The sequence below is a fragment of the Macadamia integrifolia genome, chromosome 2 (assembly GCF_013358625.1).
Source record: "Macadamia integrifolia cultivar HAES 741 chromosome 2, SCU_Mint_v3, whole genome shotgun sequence".
Taxonomy (NCBI): Eukaryota; Viridiplantae; Streptophyta; class Magnoliopsida; order Proteales; family Proteaceae; genus Macadamia; species Macadamia integrifolia.
Window position 1 is genome coordinate 26,342,331 of NC_056558.1, and position 20,312 is coordinate 26,362,642.

The 20,312-nt window shown below is 39.7% G+C and overlaps 1 protein-coding gene across 4 annotated transcripts in view; it reads right to left on the minus strand.

The window, feature by feature from the left end:
* Window positions 1-20,312, minus strand: part of LOC122069984 (CSC1-like protein RXW8) — a 132,943-nt gene that overhangs the window by 84,855 nt on the left and 27,776 nt on the right. For 2 of the 4 annotated variants that reach the window (XM_042634088.1, XM_042634104.1), the window contains exons 3-5: window positions 10,611-10,757; window positions 9,337-9,400; window positions 9,030-9,239 (exon numbers count right to left, since the gene is read on the minus strand). In XM_042634088.1, coding sequence (XP_042490022.1) covers window positions 9,030-9,239; window positions 9,337-9,400; window positions 10,611-10,757 — 421 coding nt within the window. Of the gene's footprint in view, window positions 1-9,029; window positions 9,240-9,336; window positions 9,401-10,610; window positions 10,814-20,312 lie in introns of all 4 variants that reach the window. The other 2 variants (XM_042634095.1, XM_042634093.1) reach the window with 2 other exon arrangements.

A 20,312-nucleotide genomic window follows, 5' to 3' on the forward strand; every position in this document is an offset into this window, starting at 1 on the left:
GCGGAAAACCCCAATGTTCCCCTACGACACACTAATCCTTATTCTAACACTTCCCCTCAAGTTGGTGCATAGATGTCACACATGCCCAACTTAACTAAACTAGGATGGAATAGCTTTCCAACCAGTCCTTTAGTGAACACATCAGCTAGTTGATCACCAGACTTCACAAAAGGAACACAAAAGAAACTAGCATCCAACTTCTCTTTGATGAAGTGTTTATCAATCTCCATATGTTTGGTTCGGTCATATTGTATTGGATTATGAGCAATACTAATAGCAACCTTGTTGTCACAGTAAAGCATCATAGGAAGACGAACAGGTACACCAATATCATCCAAAAGTGTAGGCAACCATAGTAACTCACAAATCCCCTGTGTCATGGCACGAAATTCTGCTTCAGCACTAGATCTACCACCACATTCAGCTTCTTGCTGCGTCAAGTGACAAAATTCCCTCCTATAAAGGTACAATAACCAAAGATAGACTTTCTGTCAGGTGAGCCAGCCCAATCAGCATCTGTATAAGCTTCAACTCGGAGGTGATCATGAGGAAATAAAAGGATCCCTTTTTCCTAGAGTTGACTTCGAGTATCATAAGATAAGCATAAGAGCTTCCATATGAGAGGAATAGGGATCATCCATAAATTGGCTGACCTAACTTACAGGCACAATAATGTCAGGTCGTGTATGTGAGAGATATATCAGTTTTCCTACCAACCGTTGGAAGAGGTCTTTGTCAACTAGTTCACCCTCATTTTCCTTGAGCCGACTACTGGCTTCCATAGGAATATCAGAAGGATGACAACCCAATATACCTGTCTCGGACAGTAGATCAAGGATGTAGTTCCTTTGAGAGAAAAAGATGCCTTTTAAGGACCTGACAACTTCAACTACAAGAAAGTACCTTAACTTTCCAAGATCCTTTTATCTCTAATTCTTTGCCCAGAAAACCTTTGAGATGATCAATCTCAGTGCTATCATTTTTTGTTACCACAATGTCATCCATATAGACAATGAATATAATAACTTTTTCACCAGACCTCTTTATGAACATTGTGTGGTCAGCATTACTCTGCTCATAACCCACAAATGTCATAGCCTTGTGAAATCTTCCAAACCATGTTCTAGGTGACTGCTTCAAACCATAAAGAGTACGTTTCAACTTACAGACCTTGCCTTGAGTTCTTGTGTTAGAGAAACCTGGTGGAATTTCCATACAAACTTCCTCATCGAGCTCTCCACGGAGGAAAGCATTCTTTACATCAAATTATTGGAGTTCCCATCCTAGGTTCACAGCATATGAGAGTAGCACTAGCACAGAGGTCGACTTAGAAATTGGTGCAAATGTCTCTTGGTAGTCGATTCCATAAGTCTAAGTGAACCCTTTAGCCATAAGCTCTGCCTTGTATTTGTCAACAAAACCATCGATCTTCTGTTTTACCACAAACACCCACTTGCAGCCAACAGGTTTTTTCCCAGTGGAAGAGTCACAAGTTCCCATGTAGCATTCCTTTTTAAGGCATCCATTTCTTCCTCATTACAACCTTCCATTTTTTTCTACAAGAGCTTCCTGCCAATTCTTGGGGACACAAGTAGATGAAAGAGAAGACACAAAGGCACGATAAGAGGGAGAAAGGGAATCATATGAAACAATGTGAGATATAGGGTGTTGAGTACAGCTCCTAGTGCCTTTTCTAAGGACAATAGGATGATCAAAAGGAGAGATTATAACTTAAGTATAAGGCTCAGTCGGTTCTGGATCTAGGGTTGGCGAAGGAATGTAGAAAGGCATTGTAGTTGTGGTGATGGTCTAAAGTTGTTTATTTCTGGTGTGTCCCCTACTATAAACTTGAAGAGTGGAGTCATCAATTTGTCTCTGGAATTCACCAATGGTTCTCTGAACTGGAGGCATCTCCCACTGAGTTGGAACAATAGGTCTGCCCCTTCACTATCTTATGGAGAACGAGGATCTTGAGGTAATGATGATGGGTATACTGATGGAGTAAACAGATTCAGAGTCATCTCTTCTTCACTAGTAACTCCAAACTCCCCCTGAAGAGGTGACGATGAGTAGTAACCAACAGATTCATAAAAAACATCCATTGTTACTATTGTACGCTGGGTAAGAGGATGGTAACACTTGTATCCTTTCTGTGTAGGAGAGTAACACAAAAAGATACACTTCGTACTTCAAGGTTCCAATTTTCTTGGTGAATGATGTTCCCTAGTATAACAGACACACCAAAAAGTCTTTAGAGGAACCAGGAAGGATGTAGTCCCTTGAAGAACCTCAACAAGAGTTCAAGAGTTGAAGACACGAGTTGGCATATGATTGGTTAGGTAGGATGTCATAAGGACAGCATCACTGTCTAGCAAACTTCATGGCTTAAGCAATATCCAACAACTGCCTATTCTTGCGTTCAGTCACCCCATTCGGACCAAGAGTGTCAACCCAACTTGTCTGATGAAGAATCATATGATCAGCTAGGTATTTTTTAAATTGACCCTCCATATACTCTTTTCCATTATCTGTACGCAGAACTTTCACAGTTGCATTGAACTGAGTCTGAATCATTTTATTGAACCGCTGAAAACAACCGAACACTTCACTTTTGTGTTGCATCACGTAAATCTAAGTAGTTCTAAGTTGACACTCAATAAAGGACACAAACCACCTTTTCCCATAAATAAATGTCTGGCGAGATGGACCCCATACATCAGAGTGAACCAAATGAAAAATAGAAGAGCTTTTATTTAAAGGTAAATAACTAGAACGAGTCTGTTTAGCCAGAGTATAGGCCTCACAAAAGAGTTCATCCCTAGTATATGATTTAACTAAATGCGAAAATAAAAGAGATAAGGTCTCAATTGGTGGGTGTCCCAAACGACAGTGCCATTGAGTCAATTCAGAAGAAGCAGAGTGTAGCTGATGAGGAGTTGTTGATGCTACAGCAGTAGGGAGATAACCATCATTAAGCAAATAAAGACCACCCTGCACCTTACCACATCCAATCGTCTTCCCCGCTTCCAGATCTTAGAAAATGCAATGGGAAGAAGAAAGGTTACTTTACGGTTTAGATCCTCAGTAGGGGTGTCAATGGGTCGGTTCGGCTCAGTTTGGGTCCAGTTTGAGACGGATTAGGTGTGGGAAGGATGAAACCGAAACTAAACCAATAAGAAAATTCCGGTTTCGGTGCAGTTTGGTTTCGGTTTGTCTTCAGTTTCTTAAATCAGTTTATAATCGGATTGGTTTCGGTTTTTGGTTTAGTTTGGATTCGACTTTCCATACAAATGTATACAAAACTATGCAACTTTTGGTTTTTTTAACAAATTTTGGAGTGTTTCGGTTCCTTATCGGTTTGGTTTTGGTTTTAGTCCGGGTTTTGAACAGGTTTCGGTTTGGTTTTGGGTTCATCCGATTTTCGATGCGGTTCAATTTGGTTTTGGGGTTACTCCAAACCAAAACCGAACTAATAAGGCTTCAGTTCGGTTTGGTCTGGGCTATTATTGGTTCGGTCCGGCCGGTTTTATCGATTCGATTTAGGGTTCGACACCCCTAGTCCTTAGTAATACTATTAATGGAAAATTATGAGTAAAATTAGGGATATGCAAAACTGAAAACAAAGGTATAGAAGTATAGAACACTTAATATAACCATTTTCGAGATAGATGATAGGGTGCCATCTACTGCCCTAACTTTATCTCTGCCTGAGGTGGGTGATTAGTGGTGAAATAAACTGGAGGAACCGGTCATATGATCAGCGGCACCGGAGATAATGATCCAAGGAGTGGAGACGACTGATGCACAATGACCACCAAATAATATACCTGAGTGAGCAAAATTGAAGCCTGAAGGGACTAAATTGGCAGGAGTTGAAGAATTGGAAGCCTTAAACATACGTCTGAAAGCCTGAAGTTCCTTTTAGGAGAGTCAATATCAGCTGCAAGGGGAGTGTCCACAGTCTCAGCCCGATGGGCTTTAATTTTGGATCAACCTCGAGCACGCTTTGCCTCAAAATCAGCAAGTTTTCCATGAAGCTTCCAACAGTTGGCCTTAGTATGGTATGGTTTGTGGCAGTGTTCACATTTAACAATCTCCTTGGTAGAACCACCAGTTCGATTTGCTCCTTCAAAGGTAATAGTGGACCAATCTGTGGAGCTGATTTTTCAGTAGGAGTATGTAGCATCGAGATATGGCAACATTCCTCCAAATAAACCATAGCAAAGGACTGTTCCAGAGTAGGGAAGGGAGATTTTCTAAGTATCTGAACACGAATTTGATCATACTCCACATTTAAGCCTGCCAACAAATCATACACCCTAATTTTGTCCACATTTTTTGTGTAAGCAGTACTGCCTTCAACATTTTTGGGATGATAATCTGCAAAATGGTGCAGTTCATACCATAAAGTTTGAAGTTCTACATAATATTTGAACACAGAGAGTTCCTGTTGGGAAGTGGTACGAACCTTCTTGGGAAGTTCAAATACCTGAGCATCATTCCCTAGTTGCCCATAAGTTTCCTTGGCAACAGACCAAATCTGAGAAGTAGTATCTAATGCAAAAATCCTCTAGAAATAGATTGATGAATAGAACCAATCAAGTGAGACATTACCAAGAAGTCATTAGTGACCCATTTATCCTGAGGGGTACCCTCATCAGAGGATGTCTTCAATTTCCTTGTAATGTATCTAGTGAGACCTCTACCAGCAACAGTAATATGTAGATCAGGACCAGACAAGGTAATAAGTTCCATCCAATTTCATAGAGCTAGTCCCCAAAAGGCATGTAGTCATTACGACCAAGGATTAAAGTATCGGTTTCGATCGCCATATCGGTCAGCCAAAATTAAGATACGTATCGGAGGGTATCGTATCATATAGGAGATACGCTAAAGATATGCAATTAAATGGAGAGGAAACACTTTTTTTATATACTTTTGAATAAAAATAGTTAAAAAAAGCTATATATAACATGTATTATGCATAAACACTAAAGTGAGAGTACCACACTGAGAATCCAAGGTATGTAATTGTCCCATAAATGTAAAATCCTTGTTCCCAACCTTGATTTCCACTTTAGTTAGAGAGAAAAAATGGTTGGAAGCAACTTTGGAACAAAAACCTCTAAAAATATTGTTTTTTTAATGAAAAATAACCCATCTTGACCATTATATGACCGTAGTGCACCTTATCAGTATGTATCGGGCGGTACATATCGATACCCACCGATACTTATTGATACATACCGAAATTTACATTTCACCTCAATTTTTAATTTTTCATAGAGTATCGGTACCTATCGGTGCGTATCGTATGGTATTGATGTGTATCGTATCATATCGGTGGCGTATTGGCGCGTATCGATATGTATTGTAGGATACATATCGATACAACAGGATTTAAAAAATTCCATATATTGTATCAATAACATCTTATCGGTAAGGGCCGATACAAATATGTTTCGATTGATACTGCATGATGCGTATTGATGCTTTAAACCATGATTACGAGTTTGTCCATTAAACCTAGAGGTCAAAGAAGTTACTTCAGACATGATTTAACTAGTAAAAAATCGACAATAAGAAAGAGAGATACTAAATCTTCAAAATTAACCGTCAAAAAGTGTTTATATTTGGATCAAATTGCCCAGTAAGGGTAGTGAGGTACTCCAAATAATATCAGACTTGATGAAAAACTGTTAAGAGAAGCAACTAATTATCAAAGAAGATGGGAAATTTGATATAGAGTTGGCAGATGGGGCCACAAGTCTGGACGATATCCTCTGTAATGGTGATGATGATCTCCTAAAAAATTCAACCAATTCTAAGGAGGGAGTCCCAAAAATTGATTTTGTCAGGGTTTTAGAGGAAAACGTTTTTTTTTTTTTTTTTTTTTTACACAACTCGATTGTGTAGATCTTGATCTTCAAGCGGTAGAGATGTGTTCCTTAAAGAAGAAGAAACCACACTCCATAAAATAGAAGAGTAAAAAATCACAAAGGTGAAGAACCCAAATTTTCTTGCAAGGGTTTTTGATGTTTTAGTTCATGATGTAGGGTATAAGACCACCACTAGATTCATAGGAATCACCTCATTAGTGCTGCCCTATGGTACGTTAATGGGACAAAGGTAGGATAAGATGGAGACTAACAAAGGTAATAGAAGAGGAGGTGAAGGTCTGCTTAGAAACTGAAAACCTAGATCAGAAATTAGGCTCTGATACCATGTTAACATAAATAATGGGAGAATGCTTATGTGTCTTAACTAATCACACTAGTCCCCTATTTATAACATATAATCATGATAGTCATGATAGAAGTCATGACTATCATGATAGAGTCATGATAGGAGTTATGACTATCATGATAGAGTCATGATAGGAGTACAAAACAAAATAAATAACGCATTTACAATTATACCTGCATCTAACTGCCTCACTCTAATTAGGGTTAGTGGAGAGGAGAAAACCCCAATGTGCCCCTGCGGCACACTAATCCTTATTCTAACAAAGGTGAAAGAGAAATAAAAGGAAATACAAATTAGGAAAACTTAACATAACTCCTATTACAAAAATTCCAACAAAAGCATCCTTTGGCATGGAAGAGTTTCTATGAGCCCCACCCATATAAGGCTATGGGACTTGTGTCATGTCATTCCTATCCTAATTAAATTACATAACTAGCTGATAATGGTGGATCAAAACCAAGGACATTCTCTCTAACACAATGGGAGCTCAGATTTGCAACTCAAAAAGGATTGAAGTCTTTCCACTGGTGAGAGCAAAGGGAAGTGGAATCTTGCTTCTACAAATTGGAAGGGTAATTTTTTAGAAAAATGAAATAAGCAATTATATTTGCACTTCAGATTCATTCATTTCAATGTAAAATATTTACACGGATTTATTAAAAGCCAATATAAAATTGCATAATGATTAAAAAGGGAAGAATATTTTATTAAATATAAAAAAAGGCCATTACCCAATGCTGGTTCCATATGTGCTGGGTGGTCCTAGGAGGGGGTTAGTTGTGAGTTGGTCCCAACCTTTTGCATTTTGTGCAAATTGGACGCCCTCAAGATTCGAACCTGGATGTTTGCCCAGGCAGCCCAAACCTTGTACCATTGGCCTGGCAATGTAATTAAATGCAACTAAAAAAAAAAGAGAACTTCTGTTTTAAATTTTGGGATGTTGTTTCCCAAAATGATGGGATCTTGATCACAGATACACCTGCCAACCATGGAGGACTCCGCCCCCATCATATGACCGGATTATTTCCCTCAATCACTCATGCCCAAATCTTTATCCTTGTCGTCTCCAACCAAAATATATATATATATATGGAATAAAAATATAAAATAACTTATAGATAGTGATTAATTTTCGAGGAAAATATTTTATGTTGAAACAAACAGAGCTGAAGAGGTAGGAAAAAGGAAGCCCAAGTCAAGACACCAAAGGGAACCTTAGTCCTTAAACATCCTAAAGGTCCTGAAGAGTCAACTCAATAAACAACAGCAACAAACTAAGCCTTATCCCAACTTAATGAGGAGTCAACTCAATCAACACAAGCAAATTCAGGTGGGGGAAAACATAATATCACATGACAAGCATGGAATCAATTCTCACTTCTTTTCTTTGGGCATAGCAGCAAATACTTAGGGGGTTCGTTTTTATTTAAACTTTTATTATTTTAACTGAATAGATTGAAGGAAATAAAGAAAATCTTTCCTATCACAATCTAACGAGTGGTGCATAAAAGCCATCTTGCAAATGTGTTTTCTGTCCACATTCCACATAGAAGCTGAAGTTACTGCAAGTCTTAAGGGTGTTTTAAGAGCCACTAGCTCCCAGGTTTTTATTGTAAATTTTGAGATTGGATATATAAAAACATAGCGTCGTTTCCTGTTATGAGTTCCTTGGATTGCTACGGCTGAAAACTATAGTGGATTTTTTACCACTCTTTTTTAGCGATAACCTAAGTTGTTATTTTTAAGATGCCTAAAGGTTGCAGTCAACTCCTGATGTTTCACCAATTTGGTTTTATATTGAATTTTGTTGGATTTCTTGAACTGGTTTAGTGAACACAACTAATCTCTGCAGATCAGTTTCATATTCAAGTGTGTTTTGCTCTATTTCTGTTCACTCGTCTCGCCACATCAGTAGGTTAATTGGGTTCATGTGATCCTACCCACGGTCCTCTATCAGATCTCCAAAGGGCCAATGGCAAGGATTTGCTATGAAGCATGATTGAAGTATTGGAAGAGCAAAGTTTCAGCCCAAATGGAGTTCTCCAAATTGGCAAAATAGTGCTTCAAAAAATCCAGGTAATGGGAGAGGGCACAGTACAGCCATACAGGTCAGAGTATGGTACACATGTGTCGACATACATGGGGATGCATGGCCAATACACAGGGGGGTGTACAAGATCGGATTTGAGTCAGAAACCAAAGTATTTCTCCCAAAACTCATGTCCACTTTGCTTCCCCTAAGCATTCAGAACCTTCAACCTTCACTAAACCATTACTCACTAGTGTCATCCACAGTACTTACCTTAAGTTTAATATATGCATGTAAACCTGTAGAAAACGTATGTAAGCCTGGGTAGTCTCTAAACAAGCTATAAAGGGGGGCGGGGGGGGGGGGGGGAATGCAGAACTTATGCACTTACTGTCAATGGATCCAAAGCAAATATTGGCACTCAGTAAATACATGACTTTGCTCAGGTCCATACATCAGTAGACTGTCATGCTATAATGTTCTCTCAAACAAAGCCATCTAAATGCTTCTCAAAAATCCAATTCATGTAATTTTCAGGTCAAGGAAATTTTGATATGGCATGAATCCAACATGACATAAACATGGCCAGGCATGATTCATTGGCATGCTTACAATAGTGAGATGTTCAAGGAATATCAGAAGAAGTAACATAAATGAAAGAAAACAAACTTAGCACACAAGTCCATAACATAAGCAACTAATGTAGACTTCAAACAAGATAGAAAATAAAATAGAAGTTTTCATAACTGCGCACCATCAGTCTCTGAAGTGTTCCAGACCGATAAACCATTCGGTGTGAAAGGTAGTTTGATGCATGATACTTTGTGAAGAAATTCCTTACTAAATCACTGTATGATTCTTCTGGAGAACATGGGATGGAACGGATAAGAACTGAAAATTGACTCGGGCTGGAAGAAGATCGCGTAATATATTCTGACCTCATTTTAGAGACTTTCTTGTACTCCTAAAGAAGAACATATGCAATAAAAATAAATCTCTAGCATCATTCAATCACTTCAAATACAAAATAAAATTCGAGAACAAATAGCAAGCATCCTTACGAAGTAAAGAAGAGCACAAGCCGAACAAGATATGATGTACAATGCAAGACAATGGGCCCAAAGCCTGTTAATGGTAACACATAAAAGGAAAATCAAATTAAAAAAACCAAGAACAAGCAAAACCCAGTGAGAGAAAATAATATTCCAAATCTAAAATACAAGAAGAAAACAAAAATATCAAAGATTAGGAAAATGGAATATAATGCAAGAATCAACATTTTGAGAAGGGCCAAAATGTCAGTTCTATTTTGATTTTTTATCACAAAAAAATGTTAGTTTGAGGGAATTTCACTTATTATTGGACTGCCAGCATGAAGATGTGAGTTTGAGTCTGAGAGCAGGTGAAAAAAAAATGCTGAAGGTTAGGATTGATTCCAATCCACCCCTCCCAAGACCCTGCAAGAGTGGGACATGCATCAGCTCAGCCTTCTAGTTTGCATAAGAATTGCACAGGTGTAGAATGTTAATCTGTATACCTGAAGTGCCATCTTAATATTCACTATGACCCAATCAAGCTTTGCTAGGTGGATCACAGATCATTATTCTAGAACTATTAACTAACACCCAACCAGCCTAGCTCTCTGTGACTGCGTCTAAATAAAATACATTTCCGTCATTCCATATAAGAATAACTAAATTAAATAATTATATTTGGTGCTCTGCCTATTTCAGAATGCATGAAAATAATATTGTGAAAGCATGCTCTAAGAGAAATTTGAAGGATATATTCCACTATTACTTGTTCGCTACCGTTTCACCTAAAAGCTCGAACTACTCCAATGCACTTGCAGACCAAGATCCCATGGTCCTTCCACATGGAGCTCACGCAGAATTTCTTCACACAGCACCAAGGGAGAAGAAGTGTCGGCCCTTACCCCAATTTTTGCACTTCCCAATAGTCGAACACTCCACCTCCCTGTTATGATACCATGTTCACTACCATTTCACCTAAAAGCTCGAACTTTTAGGGAAGAGCAGCATCAATGTATAAATCAACAATACCGTCAAAAGTTTCAATCGAGATTCATTCACCGCCAGCCAATGTCAAAAACACACATTGGATCATGGAAACTCTATGAAATCAGGCCACAAAGGATCAGGACACCAAGATTTTCATATAGCCATGATCATATGTAGACATAAAAAAGTATGTGTCATCCTGAAAAAATTAAAGCATTTTAAAGTAACATTTGAACATAGACATGCTTAAATCATAATTAGAACTCTCAGAAAACAGCTGCAGTTTGATGACATTGTGGAAACTTCTAGCATACCAATGTGATCTTTCTTTGACATTCCCGATGGTAAATACAGACAGTGGCTCAGAAGGCATGTGCTTATGTTCCATATCTTTCCCAAAATAATTCAATGGAAGAACTAGTAGCAGGCAAACTACAGAAGCAATGGAGAATATCCGAATACTGTAAAAGATTAATTAGTAGCAGCTGTCAGTAACATTCGCCCCCGAAAAGTGAAGCTGCAAGCAGATACTAAGAATATTACAATGCAAAAAACAAATGTGAAATGTTTACAAATACCATATCAAAATAATAAATCAGCTCCACAAAAGGTCTAATGGACAAGCTTACAGAATTCTAGAAAAGAAAAAGTCTACATTGTTTTGTGAATTCTCTACATCAGCAGGCATAGAGTGTATCTCTACACAGGCACACATTTTTTTTCCACATGGAGGGTAGTGGTAATTTCTCCATATAGATTTCTAGGTAATGGTGTGTATTGGACACACGTCAAATTTCAAAATCTGATTCAATCATGTACCCTCTATCCACACACAGATTTTTCCAAAGTCGTGATTTTTCCTTTATTTTGCCACTTGGCATACTCCATTGGGCTGAAACTTGACATGTGAGCAGGAGACTTTTGGGTTTACCATCCGCTCTAGTAAATTCCAGTCTTATCCAATGTGCCACATTGCATAACTTGGAATGCTGGTATAGAATTACCATCGACATCCACTGGTGTAAAGAACTTGCCCCTGTTTGTCTTTCTTTTGGATTATGGGAGTTAAAAAGTCAACTACGGTACAAAGTACATATTAAAGGTAAAATGTGGTCTGGATTAATCTGGAATGTCTCTCCCATCCCTCCATAAGCCATATGCTTGCTTTCCACTATCTGCACTTTACAGTACTCTCTGAACTTACACAATCAATTTTACCACCCCTACAATTTCCTCTTAACACTTATAAAAAAATATAAAATGAACTTCAAGATTATTAGGTAATTAGGTCAATATGAGGCTGTTAGTAGAAAATGATATACATAGGCCCAACCATCTACCCTGAAAGATGCATTTTTCTCTAAAGGTTAAACTAGAAAGTACTTTGAATCGTTTATAATCATGAGTAACAGATGAAAAGAGACTCTTTCTCAGTTGTGAATCTAGTGATTAATGTCCTAGAAAAATGTTCTGGTCCCCCATAGTCAAAACATCTGTGGCACAATGGTCAAGTTGCACTATTGCAACATGTTGGTCACAAGTTCGAAACTTGGAAACAGTCTCTCTTACAAAGCAGGGGGTTAAGGCTGCATAAATTTGCCCCTCCCAGACCCTGCAGTAGCGGGAGCCTTGCGCACTCGGTTGCCCTTTATAGTCAAAACATCTAATCAATTAATCGTTGTCTCACTAAATGAGAAATGTAACGAGTTCCACATCCAACAAATGAAGAGTTATAGGGAAGGCTAATTGTAAAAATCTTTAGATGAAGAGTTGCAGAGAAGGTGATGTAGATCGAGGTGTCAAAAAGACAATTCAATGCTGGTCCAATTCTGGCTCAGGTCTGGTTCAGTTTCATACATCGAACCAGCCTTATTTTTCTCCAATTGGAGCAGCCAACCTGCTGTCACTGTTCACGCAGGTACTGTTCACATGAACAGTATCTTAGGGTCCAATATTGACAGCTGGTTTGGGAAAGATGCTTCCAGCACTTGTTAGGATATTAGATATTAGTTTCTATTTTTATTTCTTTGCTTTATCTTGGCAATTAAGCTTTGGAACTCAGGAAGATTTGTTTCCTTTTTTTAGTTATTTTCTATTTTCTTTGTGAGCTAGTTAGTTTCCTATTTTGTTGGTCAAAAGAAGTTTCTATTTTGTAACTTAGCTTAGTTTCCTTTTTATCATTAGTTGTTAGTTTCTAATTTACTCTTACTTGGTTAGCAAGTTAGAAGTTAAAGGATTTTCCCAATCTGTGTCTTTTTGGGTATAGAGTAGCAGACCACTAACTACATTCAGTGTTGCTTGCTAGAAGATTCTGAGGTATGAAGGTATTCAGTAGAATTACTCGCTAGAAAACTTTTAGAATTTAGCTAGCTTATATTATAATCCATATGGGCATATCTTATATAACCATAATATAAGATTCTGGTTTGGAATGAGCTGACCTGAGGCTGGCAGCCGTAGTTTGGAATGAGCTGAAGTGGAGAGGTAATGGTTTGGAATGAGCTGACCTGAGGCTAGCTGCCATGGCCCTCCCCCCGGATTGGAGTCTACTGACTTCATCTTCTCCTACCGTTTTTGAGTCCTCTTCCCCCCTCCCTCTCTCCCTCTTTCCTGTAGCAAAATTCTTGGGGCTCACCTCCTCCGACTTTTGCCTCCCCCTCTGCTGGAGGACTCCCCCTACATTTTATCCCCCCTACCATGCTAGGTGAATCTCTCATTGCCAAATGACCTGAGGGACTGCTTGATGATGAAGCTTCTAGGTGGTCCTCGTCGCTTGTTGGCCACTTCTTGGGGAAAGCGACCATTGTTCCTTTTGGTGAAATCCTCTCTCCTTAAGCAATGGACGCCTTCGGATTCCAAAATTCTGTGGACACTTTTCTGATGGACATGGATTCTTCTTGTTCAAATTTTCCGATGTCAGAGACAAAGTCCGTTGCCTTGAGGGTGGCCCTTGGCATGTGGGGAGGAATCCCATCTTCCTTCGATCCTAGCATCGCCGCTTGCTTCTCAACCGGGTAGATTATTCTACCATTCCACTTTGGGTTTCCCTGCCAGGTCTTCCCCTGCACTTCTGGTGCCCTGATGGGCTGAGCACTGTGGGATTGGTTCTCGGATAGCCAATTTGTTTCGATGTTCGCACATGTCGCAAAGATCGGCTTGCTTATGCGCACATCTGTGTGGGAGTTTCTGCCTCTGCAGCGCTCCCTTCCTCTATCTTGGTCCATGATGGAGATGGGTTTCCCGTCCAGCGATCTGTTTGTTACGATTGGAGACCCCCTCATTGCCTATACTGTAAGGTCTTTGGTCACGATACCACCGTCTGCCTTCCTAGGCCCTCGACCTCTACCGATGATGTGAACCATGCTTCTGTTGGGACCTCTCTGAGAAGGGATCACTCCCTTATGTCCAATCCTGATCAGAGACCTTTTCTCCCCCCTCGGAGTCGAGTGTGTCGGCTCTCTAGGCGACAAAGACCATCACGACCAGCTGCTACAGTTGCCGCTGCCGACTTCTTGGACCCGATGATCCAGTGTGATCCTTCTTTACCTGTTGGTCACAATCACTTCTCGATGCTGCAGGAGGATTTGGAGGTCACTGTCGACTTGGCATGTCTAGTCGCTGTCAATGTCCCTCCACCCCTTGAGCCTCTGGAAAGTTGTTGTCGACTCGGCAGATGTTGTTTCATTGGAAGAGAGCTCTTCCACCTTTGCACCATCCTCTGACGATAGAGCCTCCAAAGATACTTCCTCCTCCGACGATGATTCCTCGGATTGTGAATCCTCTGCTTGTGAGTCCAATGGTGATGGCTCTCCCTTTGACGAGTCTGAGCACCCAACAGAAATCTCACCCGCGTCTGCGCCTCTCGATGTCTCTCATGCCCCCTTTTATGATGAAGGCCCTTTGTTGGTTGTGGGCTATTGCCCCTCCTCGCCTACCACTGTTGGGCTAGTGAACCCTGGACCCTTGGGCCTGGCAATGGGCCCATCTAGCTTTCACCCCTCACAACTTAAATCCCCCACTGGATCAGCCCACCTCTTTGGCTTAGTTTGTTCTCCTTCTGGCCCGGCCCAGGCCCTTTCTCCTTCCCTTGGAAACCAGCCCACCATCTCCACCCCTGGCCTTTCTCCTTCCACCAAATCCGTTTCCACAAACCCAACCCAGAACCCCTCCGTTAAGCCTTCTTCCCTGCCTAACGGGTCTGTCAACTCTTTGAATGTCTCGGCCCCCAACTTCCAAGTTGCTCCCTGCTTATGACGACCCCGACCACCCTTTGTCCTATCGTCGGCGGCGCAATGCCAAGCCTAAAGTTGTTCGTGTCTGCTCCAACCCGTTGGAGCACGAGAAGCCTCCCTCCACTAGTGCCTGATGTCTCACGGCCTGGTCTAGAATCTCAGGGGCTTGAACTCCCCCCAGAAACAAACAGCTGTCCGGTTGCTTATGAAAGGCTATTTAAAGCTCATCAATTATAATGAGAAGACAGATTTGAGTTAAACAAAAAAAAAAGATGACTTATGCTGTTATGCTGTGGGATGCAGTTGGGTGAGATGCCCTAGGTGAGATGCCTAAACTTCAGGGGTGAGATGCCCACCCTAATTCTTCTTTCACCCTTTTCAACCCTCTATCAAATTATCTTCCTTTTCTTATTTTCCTTTTAGAGAGATCAGATTTGGATTGGCTTGAGCTTTATTATCTTGGAAGTTGTTTACCTAGTGTAACCTACTTCTACATTAGAAGGTTAACTGCAAAAATCTTTATTGAAAAGGGGATAAACTACAATACATTGGAACTGATTTACAGCTAGATGTTCTACGAAGTACAATAGGTATTGTCCAGTTTTTAGGAGATTCTCATTGCTATTTTTCCACGGAAGACTTATGACAAGATAATCTTGACTATCATGCCACAATTGGTGGTTGTTGGTCGGTGGTAGACGGTAGATGGTCTTGGACGGTGACCATAGTCAGTGGCTGTCAATGTTTACATTCAATTCCCCCCCTCAACATCAACTCTTCTTTTCCAAAGTCTACTTGTCATGCCTAGTTCATCTCTATGGTTGACAAGCTTGGTAAAACTAATTCCTTACGTAAACATGTCAGCAACTTGTTCATCAATTACTGGTTTCAATGTAATTTTTTCTTGAACGACTTTTTCTCTAATGAGTGATGGTGTACTTCCACATATTTGGTCCTTGCATAAAAAACTAGGTTTTCTACCAATCATATGGCAGAAAAGTTATTACAATATAGTGATACCGAATATATCACTAGCTGATGTAGATAGTTCGTAGATTGTTCATTAATTGCATCAGCCATGTGCTTTCCTATGCTGTTGCTGCTGATCTATATTATGCCTCTGGTTCACAGAGATACTATGGATTGTCACTTGCTACACAAAGAGACTGCTCCTAATACAAGACTGAATGTGTATCTAGTCGTTGATCTTCTCATGCTTAAGCCACCTACATAATTAGCATCATAATAGCCAAATAGCTTGCACGCTTCTCCTTTTCCGTATTGGAGACCAAAATTAGTAGTTCCCCTTACATGTAGTAAAATGAGACGAGTTGCTTCCAAATGAAGCTTCATTAGCTTTCCAAATGAAGCTTCATTAGCTTCTCCATGAAATGAAACGAATTCCTAAGCCCACCGCACAAGTGAAATCAGTCAAGTCATTGTCAGATAAATCAGAAAACCTACTAATTGTTTGTACATAGTCGAGTCTTCCAAACCATCTTCATCGTCAACATTTAGTTTAGTGTTGACCTTTACTGGCATGGAGATAGGCTCATAGTTGTTCATGATGTTGTCTAGTAAAATATTTCTTGTGTATTATTTATGACACAAGAACAACCCTTCTCTGAATTGATCAATTCAAGTTTAAGAAAATGTTTGAGCCCCTCGAGCTCCTTCATCTGAAATCATATAGATAGATTCTCCCTAATTTGATAGTTTTCATTTTCATGATCTACTGTGATGATCAGGTCATCTATAGAAACAGTATGATTGATATATTACCATTTTGAGCTTTTACGAACAAATTTGAATCTACAAGTGTAACTGATTATCCACTTTGAACTAACAATTCAACTATCTTTCCATACCATGCACAAAGTGCCGGCTTCAATACATACAAAGATTTTTGTAATTTGCATACATAGCTTTGTTACCCTTGAGGCTATTCCATGCAAATTTCACAGTCAATCTCTTCATGAAGAAAGACATTTTTTACATCCATCTACCATAGTGTCCATAAATTGCAAGACAAGTGCCATCAATACCCATATGGTTGTGATTTTGGCAACCTGACTAAATGTCTCGTCATAATCTTTCCTGTATTGTTGCAAGAAACCTCGAGCAACCAATTGAGATTTTATACCTTATTACCGATCTATCAGCATATGTACCCAATTACTGTTAGAGATGTTAGAGATTATGCTTTGAGGGTAGTTTGGGAACTAGTTATGTCACTGGCCATGTTATATTGTAATTCTTATTTTTCCCTTTTTGCCTCCCTGGGAAGGTGTCTGTAGTTACTTGTAATCTATTGGTGAAATAATATATGTGTTAAGAGTGGAAATACTCTCTACACAACATTCCACCATTCTCGTCTCTTCTTCTTCTTCCTCTTCCTCCTCCTCTTCTTCTTCTCCAATCTCTCATTTCCTTTTTCTCTTCCCATCCTTATATTCTAACTAGGTATTCGAGCGGTACGGTTAGTTTGAGAGTCGAGCTACAAGTCTCTTCCTTCCTTCACTTCTCTTTGAAACCCTAGGTTACAAAAGGGTCCAACGAAAGGGACTTCTATGTGAAAAGATTGAAGAAATCATGAGATAGGCATGTAAGGAGACCATGGAGACACCAAGGGAAGTTTTCCTTCGAAGAAAGAGACACTTGAAGGTTGCAATAAGCAAAACCAGGCCCAGGTAAGCTCACCGCCAGCCTTGATTTCTATTTTCTCTCTCATCTAGTCAGCTTTGGAGCTGAAACCAGGCTCATTTGGATCGCCCTAGGGTGTATTATCACCCCTTTGGTCTCGCTTCAAGCCTTTTCAAGGTGTGGCTCCACAAATCATTTCTTCCTAGGAAATAAGGTATTGCCAGCCCTATTTTTTGGCCTTTTTTGTCTCTAAAATTTGTCCTGTGATGCTTCTGATTCCTATGTGTTTGTAAGGTATGATATTGGGACTATTGAGCTCCTATATTATGATTTTATACCTTGAAGAATGCAGATGGTGTCTTTAACTTATATTCTTGGTTTGTTTGATGGAAAATTTTTTCTTGTTCTGGGAAGGAAAATTTAGGTAGAGTTTGTACTCCCCAACATTATCCATCAGCTGGCTTGTGTTGACACACCCCAACAAAATGGGGTAGTTGAGAGGAAAAATTGTCATTTGATGGAAGTCAGTAGAAGTCTTCTCTTTGGCATGCATGTTTTAAAACCTTTTGGTCTAATGTTCTCCTTACTGCTTTTTTTTTTTCTATCAACCGGATGCCAACAAAACTTCTTGGCTACAAAACTCCCTTTGACATCTTATCTCCTCAGTCTTCTTCTTTCTCTCTTCCCCCTAAAGTGTTTGGGTGCATCTGTTATGTCCATATTAATAAATCTTCTTGGACTAAACTAGACCCCAAGGCTCTCAAATGTATCTTTCTTAGCTATTCCTCCACTACCAAAGGTTACAAGTGCTATCTTCCTTCTTCCAAACAAAGGCTTCTCTCTAAAGATGTCACCGTCCTTGAGTCTGCACCTTTTTTTGCATCCCATCAACATCCTTTTCAGGGAGAGAATAATAGGAGTGAAAAGGCTACTAATGAAATCCCTTTTCTTTCCCTTTGCCTATTTCCCTTTTTATGCTTCACACTGGGAAACACATAAAGGTGGATATTATTGATGTTGGTGATCACTCAAGAAGTGGTCCAGGTTCTGGTAATGAAAAGCTGGATATTATGTACAAACAAGGTGGAGAAAGAAGACTTGCGAAGAGCCCTCCAAATCCTAAGATCCACCTTCCTCAGTCAGGTAATATCCCTTCTCCCTCATCTGAGTTAGATTTTCTCATTGCTACTAGGAAGAGAAGAGAGCTTGTTATCCTATAGCCTGATTTGTTTCCTATGACTCTCTCTCTCCTACAGTTGTTGCCTATACTATTGCTCTCTCCTCTGTTTCTATTCCCAATAATGTTTCTAAAGCTATGTCTGACCCTAAGTGTAAAGCCATGATTGAGGAAATGATGGCCCTCGAGAAAAATTGTACTTGAAAATTAGTTGATCTTCCTAGGAGGAGAACTCCAGTTGGATTCAGGTGGGTCGACACAATCAAGTACCAGTCAGATGGTACTATTGAGACGTACAAGGCAAGGCTGGCGGCAAAAGGATACAGCCAAGTGTATGGCATTGACTATCAGGAGACATTTGCTTCTATGGCTAAACATAACTCCATAAGGGTTATCTTATCTCTGGCAACAAATAAAGACTAGCCATTATATCAATTGGAAGTGAAGAATGCCTTCCTATATGGTGATTTAGAAGAGGAGGTGTATATGCAAACTCGTCCCGGATTTAAGTTTCCTTCAGCTGCAGGAAAGGTTTGTCTTCTCAAAAAGGCTCTACATCGTCTCAAACAGTCTCCAAAGGCCTGGTTTAAAATATTCAAACAAGCCATTTTGAAGAATGGTTATTCCCAAAGTCAAGCTGACCACACCTTGTTCACTAAGCGAGGTAATGGCACTATCATAGCCCTAATTGTCTATGTTGATGACATTGTGGTGATTGGAGATGATAGAGGTGAGATAGCCAAACTAAAGAACTACTTAGCCCAACAGTTTGAAATCAAAGATTTGGGACCCCTAAAGTACTTCCTAAGGGTTGAAGTGTCTTGGATCTAAGAAGCACATAAACATATGCCAAAGAAAGTTTGTGCTAGACCTATTGAAAGGAACAGGAATATTGACTACAAACCTGCATGTTCTCCTACTGAGCATAATCATAAACTTGGGGAAGATTATGGCCCTTCTTTTGTTGATGCAGGGAAATATCATAGGTTAGTTGGGAAGCTTATTTATTTGTCCTTAACTCATCCAGATATTACTTATGCAATAGGCGTGGTGAGTCAACTTATCCATGCTCCCAAGAGTGGCCACTTGGATGTTGTCTACTGTATTCTCCGGTACTTGAAGTCCTCTCTAGGGAAAGGACTACTTTATGCCAAGCTATTGTACATTTGTAGGTGGCAACCTAGTCATATGGAGGAGTAAAAAATAACCTATGGTGGCTCGATCTAGTGTAGAGTTTAGTGCTATGGCTCATGGAGTGTGTGAACTTCTATGGTTGAGAAGGTTGGTCAAAGAGTTGGGATTTGATACTAAGGCACCCCTGAGACTTTATTGTGACAACAAGGGTGTCATAAGTAGAGCCCACAACCCTATACAACATCACAAAACAAAACACATAGAGGTGGACATACACTTCATTAAAGAGAAGATTGACTCTGGTTACATATGTACACCTTTTGTGAAGACTGAAAATCAGCTGGTTGATATTTTCATAAAGGGGCTTCTTCATCATCAGTTTAGTACTCTGCTGTCCAAGCTGGGAATGTATGACATTTATTCTCAAACTTGAGAGGGAGCGTTAGAGATGTTAAAGATTATGCTCTAAGGGTAGTTTGGGAACTAGTTATGTCACTAGTCATGTTAATATTGTAATTCTTATTTTTTCCTTTTTACCTCCTTAGGGAGGTGTATATAATTACTTGTAATCTAATTGGTTTAGTAATATATATGTGTCTAAGAGGAAATACTCTTTACACAACATTCCATCATTCTCTTCTCTTTTCTTCTTCTTCTCCAATCTCTTATTTCCTTTTTCTCTTCCCATCCTTATATTCTAACTATTACATGAGATGAGCTTGACTTCTTGGGGATTTGGAACCAAGTCCTAAGTTTGTTTAAACTTTAGTCCCAGAATCTCTTCTTTCATTGCTTTTCGCCATTCCTTGCTCTGACATGCTTATTCGTAT